Below are 23,987 nucleotides of genomic sequence, written 5' to 3'. Positions count from 1 at the left end.
CTTTGGGAGCGGGGCCAGGGTACGCTCCTGCCTCTGACTGCCGGGACACGCAGGCCGCCCCCTTCCCGCCTGGCCCCTGAGATCTGTGGAGCCTGTAAAACCCACCTCATAAAACCCTGGCATGCTCTGGACTTTGGGTCATAGGGTGGGCGCTGTGCCACCTCCCCCCAGGGAGGGCGATGCAAGAGCTGCCTGTAATCCTGGAGCTGTTCCCAAAAAATAAAAAAAGGAAATGTTTTTTCCCCGACTTGCCCCATCTTGTATCATCTTGGGAAGGGAACCTGCTTAGCGCCGTGAGTCTCTTCCTTTAAAGGTCTCTTCTGACCAGTCCTGCCTGGCCTACCTTGCAGGGGGGGTGGGGTAAGTGCGGGAGGGGGGAGCAGTGCAGTCCTGAACGCATTCAAGCATGGCAGAGTAAACACTCAGGGTGGTATGGACAGGGATGTGAAATAGCCTTGTTGTCCAGGGCGGCATAGAAATTGGAAAAAATAAACTTCCAGAGACCTGTGGTTTTTCAGGAAGAAGGAAGGGGGGGGGGGTCTGTTTTAAATTGTTTATAGGCTACTGTTGTAGCTTAAACAAAAAACCCTCTACACTTGCTGTATATGAAAGCAGCGTGGCAAATGGATTTTGGAATGGTTTTTAACTTTAAAAATCCATGAGCCGTTTTAAAAGGCAGCAGAACGGCTCAGCTGCTAAATGGGGAGGGGGGGTTTTGACATCAGACACTGGGCTCTCTAGACACATCTCTGGTTGGTTTGGAGCCATTGGGTGTTTTTAGAGGCTGATGCCAACCTCCAGGTGGCTCCTGGAGGTCTCCTGCTGTATCAGTCGGTCTCCAGAGGATCAAAACCAATTCCCCGGAAGGAAGAAGAAGAAGAGTTAGTTCTTATATGCCGCTTTTCCCTACCCGATGGAGGCTCAAAGCGGCTTACAGTCGCCTTCCCGTTCTTCTCCCTTGCTTTAGGCTAGCAGCCCCCCCCCCCCCCCCCGGAACTCCTCGGACTTCTTTGTGGCTTCGTAACATTCTGTGATCTCATGATATTGTGTGGGTCTTTGCCCCCCCCTCTTTGCCAGTCCTCCTAAGCCATAGAGGTGGACTGAGCTAGCAAGGTCTTCATGTGTCTTTCGGTGCCAGTCTCTCTCTGCTGAGGGTGTCTCAGAGCTGGGGGCCCCCACTGTTAAGGCCACCTTTTTGCTGAGCTGTGGGCAAGGTGGCCCAGTTCTGGTGATGGATAGAGGTGTCAACCTCCAAGTTCCCGGTGCCAACGTCCAGGTGGAGCCTGAAGTTCACCCAGATTGTCCACCGCTCTTCCCAATAAAGAGATCTGTCCCCTTGGAGAAAACTGGTACTTTGGAGGGGGGGGGACAACTCGGCAGAATTTTTCCCTCCTGATTTCCCGAGATTGGCAGGCACAGTGGAGCAGCAGCTACTGAAGTCTCTCTACAGGTCCTTGGGGAATCTTTAGGGCCTTTAAACAAAAGCTGACTGCATCCAAAAGTAATTTTGTGTATATTTTGATGAGCTCCCCCTCACTGGCGGTCTTCAAGCTGCAGCTGGACAAACACTTACCCTGGATGCTTTAGGCTGACCCTTCCCTGAGCACGGGGTTGGGCTACATGGCCTGTCTAGCTAATTCTGTAATTATTTGAATTAAAAAAGCATATGAAATAAGAGGAGACCTGTTGGATCAGGCCAGTGGGCCATCCAAGCTTGCCTGTTTGGCATGCCGATTTGTGCCAGGGACGGGAGGCGGCTTCGGCAATGTCCTTAGAGGTGCTGGAAGCAATCCTGGTTGCACCCAAGTATGCCTTTACGTCAGGCGCTTAGTCAACCCTGGGCTGTGCCATTCACACCCTTAAGCAGGTGCCAGCAGTCCCTGCAGGGAAGGCAGAAACCGTTCCTGCAAACCTGTAATGTTAAGAGCGTAGGATCTGAGCCCAGCAGCACTCTGGCTACAGAGGAAAGGACGCGCAGTAATGGGTTTAAACTACAACTACAACGATATAGGCTAGATCTCAGGAAAAAGTTTTTCAGAGTCCGAGTAGTTCAGCAGTGGAATAGGCTGCCTAAGGAGGTGGTGAGCTCCCCCTCACTGGCAGTCTTCAAGCAAAGGTTGGAGACACACTTTTCTTGGATGCTTTAGGATGCTTTGGGCTGATCCTGCGATGAGCAGGGGGTTGGACTAGATGGCCTGTATGGCCCCTTCCAACTCTATGATTCTGTGGTTCTGTGAAAAGACCAAGATGCCCAGTGTACATACACCCTAGTGAGAGTTGAAGCTGCCTTGGCCAGATACCAGGCGGGCCCATGACTCTCAACACGCCCTTGAAATTTTGTTGGCCTTTAAAACACCGCTGGCCTTGATTCGTGCTCTTCTGGGGCAAAACCACCAGGCTGCCCAGGAGGGCTACTGAACACAGGCATGGTCTTAAGTCTCCGCAAGGTAGACAAGCCGAAGGGAAGGAAGTGGATTTATTTGAGCACGGGGGTGGAGGAGAGTTCGGCGGATGCCAGGGGCTGCCAGGAAGGCAAATAGGCGGGTCCGAGATCAAATCGAGCCTGGTCTCTCCCTATAAAATGATTACAGTGACTACACTGAGGTGATTGTGCTTGGGTGGCTTTCTGAGAAGGCCGGCGTCATCGGCAAAGACAATAATGCTAGGAAAAGTTGGAGGCAGTGGGAGAACAGGGCAACCTGGAAGGAGATGGATCATAGAATCATAGAGTTGGAAGGGGGCCATAGAGGGCATCTAGTCCAACCCCCTGCTCAATGCAGGATCAGCCCTAAGCATCCTAAAGCATCCAAGAAAAGTGTGTATCCAACCTTTGCTTGAAGACTGCCAGTGATCGACTCCGGCAACCTCTCAGATTGCAGCTCTCAGATCGCAAGGCTGTTATGGACGGGGACGTTTTGGATGCCATTAATTCGTATAATAAATATTATAATTAATCGTTTTATTTTTATAGCCTGCCCTTCCTTAATAGGCTCAGGGCGGGTGATAGCAGGTTAAAAACATTCAATCTAATGCATACTATAAAACAGAACACTGAAATGTTAATTAATTTAACTAGTTAAATTATAGAAGTAACTTAAAAAAAAAAAACTAAGGCCATCCGTCTCTCTGTAAAGCTCGAATCCTTCAAAGGGTCGCCAGTAAGTCTGCGGGTGTGGCAGAACACGGATGCAGTTCTTTAAAATCCAGCAGTTCTTCAACGCCAACCCCAACTAAACGCTCAATGGCAGAATACCGTTAGGCTTCGATACCCTTGTACAAGCCCATCCATGAACCTGACTGTCCTTAACGGGAGCTGTTCATTGGTCCCCAAGGTTATTTAGAAGTTGTCTCTGATTGGCTCAGTTAATGATCCTTCATTAGCATAGTGCCGGGGTGGTCAAACTGGCTTTCCGGATGCCCGCGGACTACAATTCCCATGAGTCCCTGCCAGGACCTCTGGAGGGGCACAGTTGGGCCACCCCTGGCATAGTGGTTGGCCTTAGCACTAGAGTTCACATACATAACAGCTGCTGGAAGCTGGAAGCATCTTGAGGGAACACACACAATAGTAGACACTCTCTATTTTGCATAGAGGTCTTGGAAGCATCTGTTACACCAGGGGTAGTCAAACTGCGGCCCTCCAGCGTTCACTGTCAGGGGCTCATGGGAATTGTAGTCCATGGACATCTGGAGGGCCGCAGTTTGACTACCCCTGTAGAGGAGCCCCTGAAATATTTCTAGGCGCTGAGGAACCTTGGAAGAGGTGACAGGCCCCTTCAGAGAAGAAAGAGGCTTGTAGAATAGTCAGTCTCAACCAGGGTTACTCTTAACTCCAGGGTTATTCCAAAGCACCAGAAGGTTTATTCCAGTTGGGGAGGGGTTTAATGTCTTTAAAGGACTGTGGCCAGCCTGCACTCCTTTCTTCCCGGGTTCCCCCTTGCCCTGGCAGCCATTTCTAACCCTGGGAAGCTAGATTCTCATGTCTTGCTAGGATTGCCAACCTCCTGGTGTTGTCTGGAGCGCTCCCAAAATTACAAGTGATCTCTAAATCGCACACATCATTCCCTCGAGCAGAATTGCTGCTTTGCATCGTGGGCTTTAGGACTGCTGAGATGAAGGCTTCCTCGTTTTGTTCAGGCAAGGTACTGCACATGCAAAAACAAAATTAACTACTTATTCTACAAGCATTTTATTTTACGAGGGAGGCCATACACACTGTGTGTGACTTCTGGGGGGTCGTGGCAGAGGCGTGGCTGGCTGGTATCACTTCTGGGTTTTCTCGAACTCTAGAGAATATTTCAGGGGTTACTCCACGTTCAAAAGGTTGGGAAAGGCTGCTGTTGAGCGACAGGGGAAGTGGGCTCCAGTGACCTTTAGAGCAGGGGTAGTCAAACTGTGGCCCTCCAGATGTCTGCAGACTACAACTCCCATGAGCCCCTGCCAGCATTCGAACAGTGGGTCTCCAGATGCCCGTGGAGTACAATTCCCAAGCAGGGCCTCATGGGAATTGTAGTCCATGGACGTCTGGAGGGCCACAGTTTGACTACCCCTGCTCTAGAGACATCAGCGGCTGTCCAAACGTCTGAGAAAGGCTGGTATAACCCCTGGGGAGTTCTCCCAGAACCCCATGGTTCCCCAGAACCCCGGTTGGAAATCCCTGATCTATCAGGATGCTAGCATTCCATTTCTCAGGTGGAGCAATTGAGGCCAATAGGGACTTACCCATTGTTCCATAAATTCAAATCCAGTTTGCGGGCCGTGCCTGGTCTGGCCAGGACGTCCTTAGGCTCTGTTGTCAAGAGTAACCAACACAACAATCACTGTTGGGTTTTTGGGAGCTGTCAAGTCAGATACCCATTAACCCTGCAGTTATCTATGGCCGGCTGATCATTAACAGGGCTAGCCCTGCCCTTGGAACCTGGCCAGGACCAGGGAGCACCATTGAGGGGGAAGGAACGTTTGGCTTGCAGGCCCAGGGCTGGCTTTCCCTCCCCACCCTCCTCCGCCTGCAGAACGCCTCCAAATCTAACGTTGCCAGGTGTGCAAACCTTACCTGGGAGCGCGGGAGTTGTTGGAGGCTCTGGATCCTCAGGCCTAACTTGGGCTAGCAAATCAAGAGTGGGCAAGTATGTTTAATAGCTGCTGCCAGCCTGGGTTTTTCTGGCTCCTTGAGGTTAACCTAGGAGGAAATGCTGGTTTTTCTCACCTTCCTTGACTCTGCCCCCTTAATCAGGACCTTGCTAAGACCCACAGCTGGCCTAGGCCACTGAAGGAGACAGCTTTGCTTGGATCCTGGTCCTCATGGAGGATTTTACTCCTTTTAGGAAGAACTTCCTGGTCTTAGAGCGGTTCCCCAGCGGAACAGGCTTCCTCAGGAGCTGGCGGGCTCTCCGTCTTTGAGGGGTTTTAAGCAGAGGCCCAAAGTTTGAATACATAAATGGGGTTGATTTGAATTCTAATGATGAATGTTAGAGTTGGAAAGCCCACTTAGCAAATGTTGTATGCTTTAAAAATGTTCTCCTGAGACTCTGGGGAAAAGTGGGGTATAAATGTAAAAATAAGGATGACGACGCAGCACGGCCGATTCATTGATGCCCCTCGCCTCCCCGGAGGAGCAGACCATCTTGAAGAGCCCTCCACCCTTTCCGGAAGCATTTAGAACAGACGTATCCTTTTCTCAAGAGCAGATGCCCTTCTAGCGGGGTAGGCCTTTGGGGCCCAAGAATCATAGAGTTGGAAGGGGCCATACAGGCCATCTAGTCCAACCCCCTGCTCTACGCAGGATCAGCCCTAAGCATCCTAAAGACAGCCCAATCTCATCCAATCCCAGAAGCTAAGCAGGGACAGCCCTGGTCAGCATTTGAAAGAGAGGTCTTCAAGGCATATCGGGGGGGGGGGGGTGCTACCTAGAGGCAGGCTATGGTGGTGTCGCGGTTAGGAGCGGTTTGATTCCTCATTCCTCTCCATGCAGCCAGCTGGGTGACCTTGGGCCAGTCCTGATCGAGCTGTTCTCACCGAACGGTCCTGTCAGAGCTCTCTCAGCCCCACCTCCCTCTCAGGGTGGGTGTTGTGGGGGAAGGAAGGGGATTGTAAGCCACTTGGAGAATCCTTTGGGCAGTGAAAAGCAGGGTATAAAACCCAACTCTTCTTCTTTGTCTGTCATTCGTCTTGAAAACCCCAACAGCAAAGGTCCTTGTAAGCCAGCTGTGACACTGTGACCAAAATAGACTTTTGCGGGTATGGGGAATGTGCTTTAGACCCCCATAGAACCTGTCCCTGTGCCCTAGGCCACCCCGGCCAGCCTGATCTTTGTTGCCGCTGCTCCTCTTAGCCTCTCTGCACGAGATTCAAAAAAACGCTGCTGGAACTGGCTGCGGCAGGCCCCGGCCTGGCTCCGCTTTGCAGTCGGAGCCTTAAATTAAAAGGGGTCCGTTCCTTCCCTCTCCCGTCCCCTCCTTGTAAACCTATTAACGAGCTCGGCAGGCAGGCGAAGATCAGAGGCCGGGCGGAGATTTTAATGGGCAGCCTTGATTGCCACCCATAAAAATCACAGCAGCTGCACGTTGGTGCTTTGCCCAGATGTTCCCCGAAGGGCCTCTGGATGCATCTCTCTCCGCCCTGGACGGGAAGGGGGAGAAGAAAGCATCCAAACGGACGGCTACATCTTGGCTCCTTCACATCGGCTACTTGGGCCCCCCCTGGACTGCGGAAAACATGGACAAGCAGGAGACGGTGCCGGCAGCAGACCGAAGCGTCATGGAGGGCAGCTGATTTTGTCCCCTAGAACAGGGGTGGCCAAACTTTCCAGAGGCCCCAGGACTGCAATTCCCATGAGCCCCTGCCAGCCCCTTAAAAATGCATCCACCCACAACTTGCGATTCCATAATTGTGGCCAAACTTCTCAGCCAATCCGCAGCTAGGTTTGTTTGTTCAACCTCAATACTCCGAATGTGGGAACTCTTTCCGTTAATGGAAGCTTATTTTTATTATTTATTAATTGGATTTCTATCCCGCCACTCCCGTAAGGCTCATGGCGGGTCACAATCGGTAAAACCACTTTAAAACCCCTAATACAATAAAACCCATCTAAAACTCAACACCCCCCAACCAACCCAACCAAGTGGCGACAGCACTACAACCCAAAAAAATGTCCCAAGGAGGAAACAAATCAGTGTCAAATGACCCTGGAGGGTCTTCTTTGCTTGCGCATCTGGAAGAGACAGACTAAAATAAGCATGGCCGTATTTTAGGAGCAGACTTTGAGAGAACCCTCTGGCTGGAGAACGTGTGACTTTGCTTCAGAAGTCTCCATGTCAAACCATCCCTACGGCCTTTCCCCCATTGGCAAAGAGCTCAAAGCTTGCAGGGTGCCTCAGAACATCTAGCGCACTCATCCTGCCTGCTGCCTATCAGAGCATCTAATGCGGGCATCCTGTTGTGAATGCAGGCCTTTTCCTCTGCAACTCCCACTGCTGTGTGGATTTCCTGCCTCAAAAGTTCATCTTGGATGGCCCCCTTCCAAAGGCCTTGTGGGCAGAGGGTCTTAAATCCGTGCGCATTGAAAAACTCCTCCAACTTGGCTGGGGATGACTTTTGAGATGTGCGTTGTGTAAGGGAGAGGATCTGCCTCCTTCCGCCAAGGGAGTCTCTTGTGGTTGTCTCTTCCTCCAAAGCCGGTTCTAGGAATTGTCCCCGTGCTCAGCCGCTTCTGCTTCCGGGTTCTTGGCCTGGCCTGGTACCTTCTTGCAATGATTTTCTCTCTGCAGAGCTCCTGGTTCTGAAAATTGATCGCACCAGGGTGTTCTGGCCAGAGTTTCATCTTCTTTGTGGTTTTTCCCACCAAGGCGTGTTAACTTCGGCCTTTCACTGGTGCGCGAAACGGCAGGCAACCTGAGCGCTTCTGGTTTGGATGTCAGCGCGTAAATATTTGCGTTCCCTAATCGCCTGTGGCATGCACGGATTAGCTCCAGGCGACCAGGCAGGGAATTTTTTTCCCCTCGCTATCCAGTTGGCCGTCTTTTAGCATGAATTCAGGGGTAGTCAAACTGTGGCCCTCCAGATGTCCATAGGCTACAATTCCCAGGAGCCCCCTGCCAGCAAATGCTGTCAGGGGCTCATGGGGAATGTAGTCCATGGACATCTGGAGGGCCGCAGTTTGACTACCCCTGCGTTGTTTGCAACCTGCAAGGCTGGAATAATATCAGCAGTACGTTGTGGAAATATCAGCCTGTCCTTGTCCAAGCGTCCTTTGGGGTGGGACTGCTCTTAACTGAGAGCACCCCTAGCTGTGGACAGCACCGATTGGCCAGTTCCAGTTCCTCAAACTGGAGGGAGCTTCCTGGTTCAAATTAACAGTGGACAGAGGGTGGCAGGGAGGGCGGGCAAGCCAAGAATAAGTAGACAGCATGCCCCAAATTTGCAGGGGAAGTCAGGCTGCTTTTGCTTCTCAGGTAGGGTTGCCAACCTCCAGGTGTGGCCTAGAATTCCAGCTTATCTCTAGACAACAATGGTCAGCTCCCCTGGAGAAAATAGCTCCTTTGGATGCTGGGGTCTATTGCATTATAACCCCATTGAGATTCAAATCCTGCCCTTCCTCAGGATCTATGACATTTAGGAATAGTGGAGGGGAGAGACTTCAGCAGTACATTGCTGTAGTGTTCCCCCCCCCCCCAAAAAAGCAGCCATTTCCCCTCAGGAACTAGTCTTGGTTGGCTGGATAAAGATTATAATAACGGGACATTACCAGGTTGCCACCTGAAGGTTGGAAATGCCACTTTTAAGGTCTATTTCTCTTTGCCTGAGCATAGACCAATTTGGCTTCGAATGTCTTTATTTATTTATTTATTTATTTATTTATTTATTTATTTATTTATTTATTTATTTATTTATTTATTTATTATATTTATATACTGCCCTCCCCGGGGGCTCAGGGCGGTTTACATAAGAACAATACATGGAACAGTCTTATAAAACATTTGAATAACCGTGCAATAATAACTGATAATTGTAAACATATAACATTATAAAACATATAATATTAACATTATAACAGTCTTGAGGACTAGCAACTTGGAGCCGCGTTTAGCGGCACTGCTTGCCGGTTTAACCCCGGGACTCTTCACTTGCTGGCCTTTTCTAAATCTGAGCCACCATCGGAAGGTGGGAAAGGTGCTCTGCACATGCTCAGGTTCCCGATGTCTGCGGGACTGAAAAGTTGGCCGCTCCAAACTGTGCATCAGTGTAATTCGTTCTTGGCATGGGAAGAAAGTTCCGCAGCCGGCCCATGGTCCCTGGGGAGGGGACCTTCCTCATTCCAGCCTTTTATATAGCGGCTTATTGTTTTTCCTTCTCCCCCCTCCCCACCGTGGCGGGGAGGGGGGAAGCTGGAGGAAGACAAAGCTGTAGTGTTGTCTGGAGAGGTTCCCACCGAGGCCTCCTGGGGGTCGTTCTGTCGCCTCTTTGAGAACCGTTGGAAGGCCAGAAAAGGGGGCGAGGCGGCGGATCTGCTGAGCGGCACGTCATGAAACTTGCTGAAAGGAGCTCACGGTTGTCTGAGGCTGAAGCCACAGAAGGGGGCCTGGACGGCCCTCTTTTTCGGGGGGCGGGGGCGGTCGTATTCCCAGTCTTCTTTTGTCAACTTCTGGCGCTGCTTTAAGATGTGCCGGTAAGGGCTGGGTGGTTTCTAAACAGCTTAAGCGCACCTCTGGAACGGAATTGGGGGACAGCCTTCCAGATGTCTCCAAAGCCTTGGTTATTTTTAGACTTTTGGCGGAAGGAAGGGCCCGGCCTTGTTCCCTGCCTGTTTCTGCATTAGTTGCTGTTCTGGGTGCACTTAAGGGTTCTGCCTGGAGGCAGCGACTCGCTCAGGGGTGCAGCAGGCACCCTCCGGGCAGGAGATTCTCTTGCATCTCTGGAATGGGATGACTAAGGGGCAGTGGAAGGACAGGTGTAGAGGTAACCAGGGATTCTGATCCGGCGCAGTGACTCGCTCAGGGGTGTGGCAGGCAGACTCCTCTGGGCTGAAGATTCTGTTGCATCTCCCTTGATTCTACACTGAGCAAGGGGGTTGGACTAGATGAGCCTACACAGCACCATCCAACTCTATGGTTCTGTGATTCTAACAGGGCTAAGGCATGGTGGAAGTTGGTGTTTTTTGTTTTGTTTGACTAAGCATGGGAAGTAAAGGTACTGAAGGGGGTATTTTGGTGAGAGCCAGCTTGGTGTAGTGGTGCAGCAATCCAGAGCGCATGTGGCATGACACAGCTCTGTCTCCAGGTGGTGCTTGTGGGAGCAAAGACCATGATGAAGAGGGAGACCTTGGCTGCCAAGGCAAAACTACATTTTTGGGGGAGGAAAAGAGGAAATCAAAAACTTAGGAAGAATTCCCCAGTTCCCGTGTGGAAGTTGATCATGATCAGTTTTTCCCAAGCTGGGCAGGCTCCCCAGGGAGAAAAATAGTCCTTGGTGCGTCTTAAATGATCCAGGGCAGGGGTCTTCAACAGCTCCTTTCCTGCCACCCCCCTCACCAAGCGTTTTTAGGAAGCAAGACTTTTGATTTGCTTCAGTAGTGAGAATCCTCACCACATGACTGAAGCGAAACCATTGTTGCTACCTGGCTCCGCCTCCTTTGGCCGCCATATTTGTGAATGTGCTTAGCACACCGTGACAGAATTCCAGCGGTGCCAGCAGAGGCAAAAAGTTTGAGAACGCCCAGTCTAGGCAGCTGTGGTCTCAGTGCTGGCTTACTCGCCTGCAGCTGAAGTGACGTGCATGGATTTGGGGTGGGGTTTCCCTACCAGCTTACCACAGTGCTCCCTTGGCTAGCACATCTACCTAGTTATAGCAGGCTAAAGGTGGAGCCCCCCCCCCCAAGGTCACGCTGCACATGCTTTGGAATACTGTGTCCCCTTTCAAATCGCAGATCACAAACTTGAGGACCAGCCTCGTTTTGTGTGCGTAGAGCAGTGTAGAAGAAGATAACACACTTTTCTTGGATGCTTTAGGATGCTTTGGGCTGATCCTGCATTGAGCAGGGGGTTGGACTAGATGGCCTGTATGGCCCCTTCCAACTCTATGATTCTAAGAGGGGTGGGGGATCATCAAGGGCTGGGGAAGATTAAAAGCAAGCATCCTCTCTACTCGCCTGTGGGCAATTTCTGTTCGCCACTGGCGAACATCTATTTAGAAGCCTGGCAGTGCCAGCTGGGGCTGTGCCCACATCGCTTCTTGACACTAATGCCCTGCAGGCCACAGAGAATGCAGAGATGTGCCAGGACGACACATGGTGATTTTCCCCACCCTCTTTTCAAAGGGGTCCCTCAAGGAATGCTTAAGCCCCAGGCGAAAAGGGGGCTTTTAAGAGCTCCCTCCGAAGCCTCCATTTTTCAAAAACGTTGCGTTAGTAAAAAGTGCCACTGGCTTGGCAGGCTGCAGCCATGAAAGGGTATTTGTGCACATGTGCGTGTATCACACAGTTGTGAAGCGGCTTCTGACCTGCCTTGGCTTGCTGAGAATTGGTCTGTTATGTCAACCTGCTATTTTGCCGTTGCTCTTTCCCCGCCATGGGCTATTTTGGGCAGAAGGGGAGCCGACTTGAGACTCGGGGCTCAGAAACGAAACTTTTCATGTTTGCTCAGCAGGTAAGGAGTTTGCAACGGTTGGTAGGAAACTCCGCCGGGGCTGGATAAGACGGCTCCCACAGGAAGAGGCGGGCACAGCCTCTCTGCTGTGGTTTGGGGTCCGGCCCAGAGCTTCCTGGCCTGGGTTAAACCAGCAAATTGGTGCGAAAGATCAGCCTTGTATCTCAGTAGGGCTTCTTGCCCATCTCTGGGAAGGGGCTAGTTCAGCATTCTGCAAAGCTGGGATGAGAAATTGAGTTGAAACTCTACCAGAGGCTCATTTTCATAGAATCACAGAATCATAGAGTTGGAAGGGGCCACACAGGCCATCTAGTCCAACCCCCTGCTCAACGCAGGATCAGCCCTAAGCATCCAAGAAAAGTGTGTATCCAACCTTTGCTTGAAGACTGCCAGTGAGGGGGAGCTCACCACCTCCTTAGGCAGCCTATTCCACTGCTGAACTACTCTGACTGTGAAAAATCTTTTCCTGATATCAAGCCTATATCGTTGTACTTGAAGTTTAAACCCATTACTGCGTGTCCTCTCCTCTGCAGCCAACAGAAACAGCATCCTGCCCTCCTCCAAGTGACAACCTTTCAAATACTTAAAGAGGGCTATCATGTCCCCTCTCAACCTCCTTTTCTCCAGGCTGAACATTCCCAAGTCCCTCAACCTATCTTCATAGGGCTTGGTCCCTTGGCCCCAGATCATCCTCGTCGCTCTAGGCTTCCGATAAATGCAACATCTCTTGAATACCCAGCAAGAGCTCTGGGCAAGATGTTCTCTTGATGCGCAGCTCCTTGGCCCTCCTAGGTTGCTGCTCTCCATGACAGATAAACATAGCTGGCTTGTACGGAGTCAAAGGCATTGATTTTTCTAGCTCTGCGTCGCCCGCTCTGACCGGCAGCCGCTCTCCGGCTCTGCGTCGCCCGCTCTGACCGGCAGCCGCTCTCCGGCTCTGCGTCGCCCGCTCTGACCGGCAGCCGCTCTTCGGCTCTGCATCGCCCGCTCTGACCGGCAGCTGCTCTCCAGGGCTGTCGGCAGAGAATCTTCAGTGCTTGTTACTGGAGAGGTTCTTTACTAGAGATGCCAGCGACTCAGTCATGCAACTCTGCCCCTGGGCCACACTCTCTCCTGACAAGAGTGCTCCTCGTTCCCTTCACAATCTGTACTTTTAATCTCCGTTTCCCCTGCAGGATGTGGGGAGGTGGCATGGCTCAGTGGAAGAGTCTCTGCTTGGCATGCGGCAGGTTCCTGGTTCGGCTCCCGGCATCTGCACTTAAAGGGACCAGGCGGTGGGTGACGGGAAAGACCTCTGCCCGAGACCCTGGCAAGCCACTGAGCAGAAAATACAGACCTTAGTCTGCTTCAGTATAAAGCAGCTTTCTGTGTGTCCATACGTGTGCGTGTGTACATATGTGTGTATTTTTAGGGGAATTTTATCCGGGGTTTTATCTGTTGTAACCCGCCACGAGCCTTGTGGGAGTGGCGGGCTGAAAATCGAATAAACTAAACTAAAACTAAACTCGGGGCTGTGGCTCGGTGTCGGAGCACCAGCCTGGCATGCAGAAGTTCCCAGGTTCAATCCCCGAGCTCTCCAGGTAAAAGGATCAGGTTGCAAGTGGTTTTGAAAAGGCCTCTGGCCAAACCCTGGAGAGCTGCTGCCCCTCAGAGTAGCCGGCTGACCTTGATGGACCGAGGATCTCCTCTGTGTCTTTTTGTTTGTGTCCGGGAATCTTGAGCTATCTAACAGCAGCTCCCTGTGTCTCCCCAGCATCGCCCCTACAGACGCCTACAAGCTCCCACGCCATGGCAAACCGAGGGCCGGCCTACGGACTCAGCCGAGAGGTCCAGCAGAAGATCGACAAACAGTACGACCCAGAGCTGGAGCAGATCCTGATCCAGTGGATCATGGCTCAGTGTGGCCCGGAGGTTGGGCAGCCGGAACCTGGCAAGGATGAGTTCCAGAAGTGGCTGAAAGACGGCACGGTACGGGTTTCCCCTTGCTGGTTGTTTGGGGTTAGCGATGCATTACGGTCGAAACGTGGGGGAGGTTGGGGCGGGGGCATCTTCACACGCAACCTGCTGGGTGACCTTGGGCCCGTCCCAGTTCTCTCAGAGCTCTCTCGGCCTCACGGGGTGTCTGTTGAGGGGAGAGAGAGAGAAAGGTGTTTGTAAGCCGTTTTGGGGCTCCATCTTTGGAGATTTTGAAACAGAGGCTGGATGGCCATCTGACGGAGAGGCTGATTCTGTGAAGGTTCAAGGGGTGGAAGGTTACAGTGGATGAGCGAGAGGGATGTGAGTGTCCTGCAGAGTGCAGGGGGTTGGACTAGATGACCCAGGAGGTCCCTTCCAGCTCTGTGATTCTATGACTCCTTAGAGTAGTGGAAAGCAGGGTACAGAAAAACAGCTGCTCTTCTTCCTATTCAAGTGCCAGCCGGGTCCTCTTGTGTGTATAAGCTAGGACTCACAGAGGGTTTGAAAGGCAGCTTTCTGTGTGTGTGTGTGGGTGTGTGTGTGTGTTTGTGCATCTTGCTCTTTCCACCCCCACTCCCCCAAGGTGTTCAGAGAAAATGCGGTCAGCTTGCAGCTGACTTGGGGTGACCTGTAGGGGTTTCAATGCAAGACATTTTCGGAGCTGGTTTGCCATTGGCTGCCTCTGTGCAGCAACCCTGGATGGTCTTGGTGGTCTCCCATAAAGGCACCTTGGCGTCATGGTTAAGAGTGGCAGCCTCTGCTTTGGGGACCTGGGTTCGATTCCCCACTCCTCCTTCGCATACAGCCAGCTGGGTGACCTTGGGCCAGTCCCAGTTCTCTCAGAGGAAGAAGAGTTGGTTTTTATACCCCGCTTTCCACTGCCCGAAGGAGTCTCCAAAGCGGCTTCCAATCGCCTTCCCTTCCTCTCCCCCCAGCAGACCCCCTCTGAGGCAGTTGGGGCTGAGAGAGCTCTAGAAGAACTGCCCTGTAAAAACACCACTATCAGGACTGTGACTGGCCCAAGGCCACCCAGCTGACTGCATGTGGAGGAGCGGGGAATCAAACCCAGCTCACCAGATTAGAAGCCACTGCTCTTAACCGCAACACCATGCTCTCCCAGCCCCACTGGACTTCCGTTACGGGGAAAGAAAGAGAAAAGTGTTTGTAAGTCCCTTTGGGTCTATTTTGGATCATGAAAAGCAGGGTTAAAAAAAACACAGCTTTTCTTCTTCCCATCCCAGTGCCAACCAGGTCTGGCCCTGTTTACCATCTGAGATCTGATGAGACCAGACTAGCCTGGGCCAACCGGGTCAAGGCAGGGATTTGGTCGTGTTTCCGAAACCTGCTGACCGGGATAGCCCCAGGCTGGTCTGATTGTGTCACAACTCAGAAGCTGAGCAGAGTCGGCCAGGCCAGTATTTCGAAAGGAGGTTTGTTGCTGAGTAATACCAGGGTTGTGACATGCAGACCGGCAAACCACCTCTGCACGTCTCTTACCCTGTAAACTCCACAGGGTCACCGTCAGTCAGCGGCAACTTGGCAACACACCCACAAATTGGACTAAAGACAGTTGTGTACCAAGGGAAACTCCTCAAATCTCAAACCTTTGTTAGCTCTGCAAGTGCCTGCCGCCGATTAAAGAAATACCGCCTTTTCTGGAAATAGGAGGGTGTGCCATGAGTCCATGGATGGTCTGTTACAGCCCCCCCATCCCAAAATCCATGCTTGACGTCTGCTGCTGTGCAAAACAGGCATCCCCCTCCCCAGAAAACGTGCGTTCACACTCTGCGTAGGAGAGAAAGAACTAGGGAAGTTCACACCTTTGCAGGAACGGAGCTTTGTGGTCTGCAAAAAAGATCTAGGAAATTTGCATCGGATTTTTACTGCCACTTTGGAGTAGTTCTTAGCGGAGAAGTGAGGCAGCAAAGCCCTAACTGGAAACCCAGTGCCCTTTCATTCAGCCCGTCGCCAGACGCTTGCATGCTTCCGTGGGTGCCCTTTCGTGAGTCATAAATTCTTTTCGGAAATGACGCAAGGAGATTTGAGCGCCACGATGCTCTTGCTGGCTGTAGCAAGGGCCTAGTCCAGTGCACTCCTTTGCTTCAGCAAACTTGAGTTGTCATGACATTCATTCATAGAATCATAGAATAATAGAGTTGGAAGGGACCTCATGGGTCATCTAGTCTAACCCCCTGCGCTATTACATCACTGGAAACTAATACTCAGCCAAAAATACGTTAAATGCTAGGAAAGACTCAAGCTAGCAAGAAAAGAGGAAGCCCCAACAGGAGAGGGGTTGACTCTGTCGAATAAGTCACATGGGCCTCAGTTTGCAAGACTGCTAAGGATAGGAGGTTTTGGGGGTCACTAATTCATAGGGTCATAGCTGGAAGGGGGATCTCCAGGGTCATCTAGTCCAACTCCCTGCAGAATGAAGGAAACTCACAACTCGGGAGAAACTTGACAGCTTCACACACACACACACACACACACACGCCCTACTTGACCTGTGTGAACAGGCCGAAATGGGTGGGTCCCTGACCCAACGGGCTTGCCTTCTCCTAACGGGTGTGGCAGAGGTAACCAGATGGAGTGACCATCTCTCTCGCTCCCCTTCCCAGATCCTGTGCAAGTTGATCAACAGCCTGTACCCGAAGGGCCAAGGCCCTGTGGCCAAGATCCAGGGGTCCACCATGGCCTTCAAACAGATGGAGCAGATCTCGCAGTTCTTGAAGGCCGCCGAACGCTACGGCATCCTCGCCACGGACATCTTCCAGACGGTGGACCTATGGGAAGGTAAGGCCAGCTTTAGGGGCAGCCGGGCCAGAGGGACGGCCCTGTTAGCTTGTTCCACCGTGAGTCTTCACGAGGCAGAGATCACATCTTCGGGTGCAGTGGAAAGGAAATCGTTTTGCAAGGGTTTTTTTTTTTTTAATTACCCAGGCCTTTCAGAAATCTGCAAAATAATTTCCTTCCCGATGGCGTCTGAGGGAGTGGGCCCTGACTCCCGAAATGAAGGCCACCCGGAGAGGCTGCCCTGATTGTCCCATAAATCACAAAACCTGGTTAGGGGGACAGGAGAGGAAGGGCCTTTTGCGGGGTAGACCCATGCTTTTGGTACTGCCTTCCCAGGGAGATGCGCCAGGCTTCCCCACTTTCGATCTTACGGTGACATTTGGACAGTTTTATTTAAGGCTGCTTTTAGTTACATTTACTAGCAGTCCCGAGTTGGGGTTTTAAATCTGGGGTTTTATGTTTTTATTGTATTATATCTTGTATTTTATGGGGGGGGTTGATCTATGTAAGCTGCCTTGAGTTCCATATGGATGAAAGGCAGCTGATGTTTAAAATCAGGGGTAGTCACCCTGTGGTCCTCCAGATGTTCACGGACTACAATTCCCATGAGCCCCTGCCAGCAAACGCTGGCAAGGGCTCCTGGGAATTGTAGTCCATGGACATCTGGAGGGCCGCAGTTTGACTACCCCTGCCCTAGAGAGCCAGCTCGGCATCGTGGTTAAGAGCAGCAGCCTCTGATTCCCTGTGCCTCCACATGCAGCCCGCTGAGCAACCTTGAGCCAGTCACAGTCCTGTTAGAAGCTGTTCTCACCGAGCAGGCCTGTCAGAGCTCTCTCACCCCCACCTCCCTCACAGGGTGTCTGCTGCGGGGAGAAGCAGGGAAGGAGATTGTAAGTCGCTTTGAGACTTCTTTGAGCAGTAAAATTTGGGGTATATAAACCAACTCTTCTTCTAGAGATCTAGACCTTCAGGCTGTAGACTCTTTGGCATTATACCCCATTGAAGTTCCTCCCCTCCCCAAACCCTGCCCTCTGCAGGCTCCACCCCCAAATCTGTTTTTTCCCCCAACCCTATGGTTGGGTGATATTGGCTAATATCTGACAGAGGTTAACCAACAGGATGCCTGGTCAATTCTAGAGCTTGCTGGGGGCATAAATGTGTTCTTTAAAACAGCTGGAAGGAAGTGAGACTTTTCTTAAATGGGGAGAGGCTAACTCTGCAGGAGTTTTTGAATGATCAGTGTTTGAACATACCCAAACGACTGCACCCAGAGTGATTATTATGGAAGGGCTTCTGCCACAGGGCGTCCTAAATTAGCATCTGGGTCAGAAAAATGAAAAGCATGCTTACTGGATGGGGGATACGCTTCTAGGTAACACTGTGTGTGAACGAGACCTTGGGGTACTTGTGGACTGTAAACTAAACATGAGCAGGCAGTGTGATGCAGCGGTAAAAAAGGCAAATGCCATATTGGGCTGTATCAACAGGGGCATCACATCAAAATCACAAGATGTCATAGTCCCGTTGTATACGGCACTGGTCAGACCACACCTGGAGTACTGTGTGCAGTTCTGGAGGCCTCACTTCAAGAAGGACGTCGATAAAATTGAAAGGGTACAGAGGAGAGCGACGAAGATGATCTGGGGCCAAGGGACCAAGCCCTATGAAGATAGGTTGAGGGACTTGGGAATGTTCAGCCTGTAGAAAAGGAGGTTGAGAGGGGACATGATAGCCCGCTGTTTCTGCTGGCTGCAGAGGAGAGGACACGCAGTAATGGGTTTAAACTTCAAGTACAACGATATAGGCTAGATATCAGGAAAAAGTTTTTCAGTCAGAGTAGTGGAGAGGAGGTGGTGAGCTCCCCCTCACTGGCAGTCTTCAAGCAAAGGTTGGATACACACTTTTCTTGGATGCTTTAGGATGCTTTGGGCTTATCCTGCGTTGAGCAGGGGGTTGGACTAGATGGCCTGTATGGCCCCTTCCAACTCTATGATTCTATGATTCTATGATCCTGTGTTGAGCAGGGGGTTGGACTAGATGGCCTGTATGGCCCCTTCCAACTCTATGATTCTATGATTCTATGATCCTGTGTTGAGCAGGGGGTTGGACTAGATGGCCTGTATGGCCCCTTCCAACTCTATGATTCTATGATTCTATGATCCTGTGTTGAGCAGGGGGTTGGACTAGATGGCCTGTATGGCCCCTTCCAACTCTATGATTCTATGATTCTAGCCCCTGCTAGGTTGACCCTATTGGACCAGATCAGCTCACTCCACTGAATGCCCAGCCCCTAACCCATTTTCCTTGTGGAGATATAAAGGGAAAGGCAGTTTGAGGGGTGCCTCTTGGGTCTCCATCAGAAAGGATCAAGGGGTTGGTTAGAAGTGAAAGTCCGGGGAGTCAGGTGAGATAGTCGGCGATGGAAATTGTTATGGTGATGCAACAATCGCAGCAGACCAAGAGGAAACCCAGAGGTGGTGGTTGGGGCAGACACCCTGAAGTCGCTCAGAACAAAGTGGATGGCAAACCAACGCCCGCCCGTTCAAAGGCAGTCTTGGGAGTGACAAGTGAGAACGTCAGGGGGGAGATCAGAATTTCAGCAGCCTGCATAATTTGCTTGGCTCCTTTCCCACGGCTGTTGAAAACAGAGCTGATTCTGAATGCGGTCTGCGTAACTTTTGCCCCAGGCTAAAAACCCTGCTGTCTTTAGAACGGGAACGGAGACCTGCCAACAGCATAAAATTCTTCTCCGATCCAGCTAAGGGCGATAGCCACTAAGCATCACTAGCCTGCCGTGTTCCAAGCCCAGATGGGACTCATCCACCATGATAGCGGCCAGTGGAACATCCGTGGTCAGAGGCAGCAAGCTCTGGAGGGCCCATATCCAGCCTGTGCCGAGGCAGCTGCACTGGTTGCGGCCCGGATCAGGTTCAAGGTTTTGGTTTTGACCTTTAAGGCTTTACAAGGTCTGGGACCCACATATCTGCGAGACCGCCTATCACTCTATGCCCCCCGTAGGGCCTTGCGCCCTGTGAGTTTCAACTTACTGGTCAGTCCTGGCCCCAAACAGGCTCACCTGGCCTCAGCCAGGGCCTTTTTGGTCCTGGCCCCTACCTGGTAGAATATTCTCCCGGAGGAGCTGCGGGCCCTGCAGGAGCTTTCTGCCTTTCGCAGGGCCTGTAAAACGGAGCTCTTCCACCAGGGTTACGGTTGAGGCCTGGGCAAAGAAAAGATCTGTGGGCCCCCCTGAAGGAGGACGAGGAGGAGTAAAGAAGGAAGTTTGCCTCCATATTTAACAAATGTCCAGCTGTCCCCCTTGTTTCCCAACGGGGGTGGGGGTCGGTTTGACACTGTGTTTTTGTAGATATTGCTATGAACTGTTGTATTTTAGTGGGGATTTTAGGGGATAAATTTTACTTTTATCTTGAAACTCGCCACAAACCGGCTTTGTTGAGAGTGGCGGGTAATAAATCCAAATATAATAATAATAATAATAGCGTTCAGCTGGAGGTGTCTTGGCCTCCACATCTAACTTCAAGTGGCATCTATGCAGCCAGTGAGAGAACTAGGATGTTGGACTTTGGTACGAGCTGGCTGACCTTTCCTAGATGATATTGGGCTTTTGTGCTGCAGCAGCACGTGGGTGGGCTCTCACCTGTCCGACCTTCCTCCTTCCTCCAGGTAAGAACATGGCCTGCGTGCAGAGGACCCTGATGAACCTGGGAGGCTTGGCAGTGGCGAAAGGAGACGAGTTCTTTGCCGGAGACCCCAACTGGTTCCCAAAGTAAGGGGATTGTATGCCATTCTGCATCATCCAAATAACATGCTGGTCACGTGCAATATTGACCAGAGTCTTGCTTAACTAGATACCGAGAAGGGAACGGTCCTGTTATCCCATCAGGCAGTTCTGGAGCCACAAACCCCAGAAAGGCTGTTTCTATATATACAAGGCCTGAGAAGGCTGTGCTTGAAACAGCCCTGCGAGGTAGGCCAGGGCTGCTTCCTGCATTGCTGGTAAAAGGCCAGACCTGCAAGTAACTTGCCTTGGCCTCCTAGCAGACATGCAGCTGTTAATGTTTGAAACCAGGGTGTTCTTTCCTTGGTCTCTCCAGCCCCTTTCTACAAAACCAGGGGTCTGCAGTGCTGTATGGTTATTTGGGGGTCATGTTCTTTTTTATGCTAAGGAAGCTGGTCGGGTTAATACTTGTAGATGTTTTTGGCAAAGCAAAGCTGTCCGATGCTTCCGAAGTTCCAACTATCCCTGGGAGCTGCACCAGTCGTGCTCTAAGGCCCCGTGAATCCTTAAACCGGGTCCGGTGCAAGTGTCTGATGACATTTGGAGTTCAGCAAGAATAGCAGGTGGGATTCCCTAAGATGGACTTGCGGAACCACCACAGGTGCGTCTAGGCCAGGAGTGGGCAAACTGTGGCCCTCCAGATGTCCATGGGCTACAATTCTCATGAGCCGCTGGCAGGGGCTCTTGGGAATTGTAGTCCATGGACATCTGGAGGGCCACAGTTTGCCCATCCCTGGTCTAGGCTGTCCAACCTCCAGGTCGGGCCTGAAGATCTCCAAAAATTACCCCTGATCTTCAGGTTACAAAGGTCAGGGAGGAAACGGCTACTTTGGAGGGTGAATTTTTTAAAGGATGTAGACAAAAGGGGAAAGGTGCAGAGGAGAGCAATGAGGATGATCCAGGGCCTGGGGACCAAGCACTGTGAGGAAGGGATGAGGGGATCGTTCAGCCTGGAGAAGAGGAGGTTGAGAGGGGACAGGATGGTTCTCGAAGGATCTGAAAGGTGGTCCCTTGAAGGAGGGCAGGGAGCGGTTCCTGTTGGCAGCAGAGGAGAGGACCTGCAGTCATGGGTTTAAACTACGTGGAAGTATGAGCTAGATACCAGGGAAAAAATTCAGTCTTGAGTAGTTCAGTAGTGGAATGGGCTGCCTAAAGAGGTAGTGAGCTCCTCCACACTGACAGTCTTCAAGCAGCGGCTGGACAGATATTTATCCAGGATGCTTTAGGCTGATCCTGCATTGAGCCGGGGGTGGGACTAGATGGCCTGTCTGGCCCCTTCTAACTCTATGATTCTATATAGGCTCCTAACGCACCTGTCCAAGGCTCCACCCCCAAATCTCCCCAAGTTTCCCCACTCAAGTGTTTTGCAGGCCTTAAAAGCAGGACTCAAAACTTAGATCAGGGATTGGGTACGTGTTGGCAGGCCCTATAAAGCCATGTTTGGCCTTGGAACTCTCAGCATCATTTTGCAGGATTTGCCTCCCCCCTGCAGAAGGCTTAACCCTCCTTGTTCTCTCTTCCTCACCCCCCCCCCCCCATTGTTCCCGCAGGAAGTCTCAGGAGAACCGTCGGGCTTTCTCCGAGGACAAGCTGAAAGAAGGGCAGAGCGTCATCGGCCTTCAGATGGGCACGAACCGGGGCGCCTCTCAGGCGGGCATGACGGGCTACGGGATGCCGCGCCAGATCCTTTGAGCCCCGTCACCCCTCGATGTGCCCGCGGCCTCCTAACTTTTAAATCTCCCCAGAAGCCTTAAACAGGGGTGGGGGTGGGGTGGGGTGGGGGGGGTTGAGGCTTCCGGTGCCCTCGTGTCCCTGCGTTCGCCATGACCAGTGTGGGGGGCCTTTCTTAATTTCCTGTTACCAGATTCCATTTGGGGCGTTTTCGACTGGAGTAAACCTCTGTTTCCCCCCAGTGATCTCCCCCCTCCCTCCTTGGAGTATTTTAAGCCACAAGTTTTTCTTTCATGCCCCTGACCAAACATGCCGGGACCAAGGAAACCCTTCTCCCCCCCCCTCCCTCCCCACCCCGGCCCATAGGTAATGCCACAGTGGTGGGTCTAAGGACCAAATCCCTCCTGCTTTGGGGCATTTCTGGCCTACTGCTCACATTCCAGCGTCTGTAGCACCGCCGTTTTTAGCAGAAGCTTTGGGACCAAAATAGCTGCTTTCTCGGGGCTTTTTCTCTTCTCCCCCCCCCCACCCCCGCCAGCAAATCGGCATCTTAATTTCTAGGACCTCATCCCGAAATACCAAACACCGTAGCTAACCGTCTCCTAAAAGGCAAAGCTGGGAAGGGAGACGAAGACGGTTAATGAACTTCACCTTGGCATGGGAGGGTCAGCCGGCTGGGCAAGATTTCAGAGGAGTGAAAAGGTTTTGGACCCTATCGGTGCTAGGTTCAAATCTCCCTCCCCCCCCCTTGTTTTGTTTTTTTTTTTTAGAAAGCTGCTGCTTTTGGGGGCGTTGGCCGAAAGGGACTTAGCCGATCGGCTGTCTTTGCTTTGGCGTTGTTGTCAGGTTCCTGGCTGGCTCTGTCCTTCTTCGTCTCTTCCCCGCCCCCCTCCGTACACACACATACACCTCTTGGCAAATTATTTCATTGGTCAGTCCTGTGGAATCCGGGTCTTTGAATGCTGAGCGCTGCCAGGTCCTTGGAGGCAAGCGGGGAGGGGCGTGGGTGTCCCAGTCTCCTCCCCGCCCCTGTGTTTGGGGCAAAGGCCCAGCTGTTAACCTGAGCTCTTAAAATCCTGTGGCATTCTTGACTGTGGAATGTGCGCTTGGCTCAAGGCCTCTGATAAGGAATAAAGATTGCTCAATCCTTGTTTATAACTCTGGGCCATATTCTTTCTGGGGGCAGAGGGCGTCGCCAGGGGGGATGAAATGACTGTTCTGACCAGTTCTCAGGATCTAGACCTCCCCCAAATATTCAATTCCTTTGTCAGGGTCTCTGTTTTTACCAGAATTGCCTCATGCGTCTCAGAGGGCCTTCCAATCGGCTCTCCCCTCAGCAAGGCCCCTTGTGAAGCAGGTTGGGCTCAGAGAGCTCTGAGAGAACTGGGACTGGCCCAAGGTCACCTAGCAGGCCTCATGTGTCTCAGAGTGCCTCACAATCGCCTTCCCTTCCTCTCCCCATCGCAGGCTCCTTGTGAGATGGATGGGGCTGGGAGAGTCCTCGGAGAACTGGGACTAGCCCAAGGTCTCCCCAGCAGGCCTCCTGTCTCTCAAAGCGCCTTACAATCGCCTTCTCTTCCTCTCCCCCACCACAGGGGGGAGCGTCATCGGCCTTCAGGTGAGTCAGGTGGGACTGAGAGCTCTATGAGAACTGACTGACTCAGGCCTCATGTGTCTCAGCCTTAACAATCACCTTCCCTTCCTCTCCCCACAGCAGGCACTTTATGAGTGGTGGGGCTCAGAGAGCTCTGAGAGAACTGGGACTGGCCCAAGGTCACCCAGCAGGCTGAACGTGGAGGAGCAGGGAATCAAACCTGGCTCCCGATTAGAGTCTGCTGCTGTGAATCACAGCACCACGCTGGCTCTCCGTAATAGGAGTCAGACACCCCGGGTGGTGGCAGTGCTCGGGTTGAAAAGATTCCCAGCCTTGTGTATTTTCCCGATTGTGTTTTGTCCTCCTCCAGGCTGCTGTTTATTCCCCCGAGCAAACACCTGGGCACCCGTGCAGCCGGACTCCTCTCATTTCTGCTCCGCGGGGTCCTCGGCCATTTCAGAAGCAACATCCTCCTCCTCCAGGAATCGGAGGTTAATTCTGTGTTAGCATAACGCCGGCCTCTGCTTCCCTGGGA

At 52.0% G+C, this 23,987-nt stretch overlaps 1 protein-coding gene across 1 annotated transcript in view; it reads left to right on the top strand.

Annotated features, from left to right (window-relative positions):
* The window catches only part of TAGLN2 (transgelin 2), a 29,617-nt gene extending 6,601 nt beyond the window's left edge, over positions 1–23,016 (top strand). The window contains exons 2-5 of the mRNA XM_077323376.1: positions 13,393–13,607; positions 16,217–16,391; positions 20,073–20,175; positions 21,738–23,016. Coding sequence (XP_077179491.1) covers positions 13,428–13,607; positions 16,217–16,391; positions 20,073–20,175; positions 21,738–21,879 — 600 coding nt within the window. The 5' untranslated portion in view covers positions 13,393–13,427 and the 3' untranslated portion in view covers positions 21,880–23,016. The remainder of the gene's footprint in view (positions 1–13,392; positions 13,608–16,216; positions 16,392–20,072; positions 20,176–21,737) is intronic.
* The last annotated feature ends 971 nt before the right edge of the window (positions 23,017–23,987 follow it).

The sequence above is a fragment of the Paroedura picta genome, chromosome 1, assembly GCF_049243985.1.
Source record: "Paroedura picta isolate Pp20150507F chromosome 1, Ppicta_v3.0, whole genome shotgun sequence".
NCBI lineage: Eukaryota > Metazoa > Chordata > Lepidosauria > Squamata > Gekkonidae > Paroedura > Paroedura picta.
The sequence above is the reverse complement of the archived record's forward strand: the minus strand, read 5'-3'. Positions and strand labels throughout refer to the sequence as shown.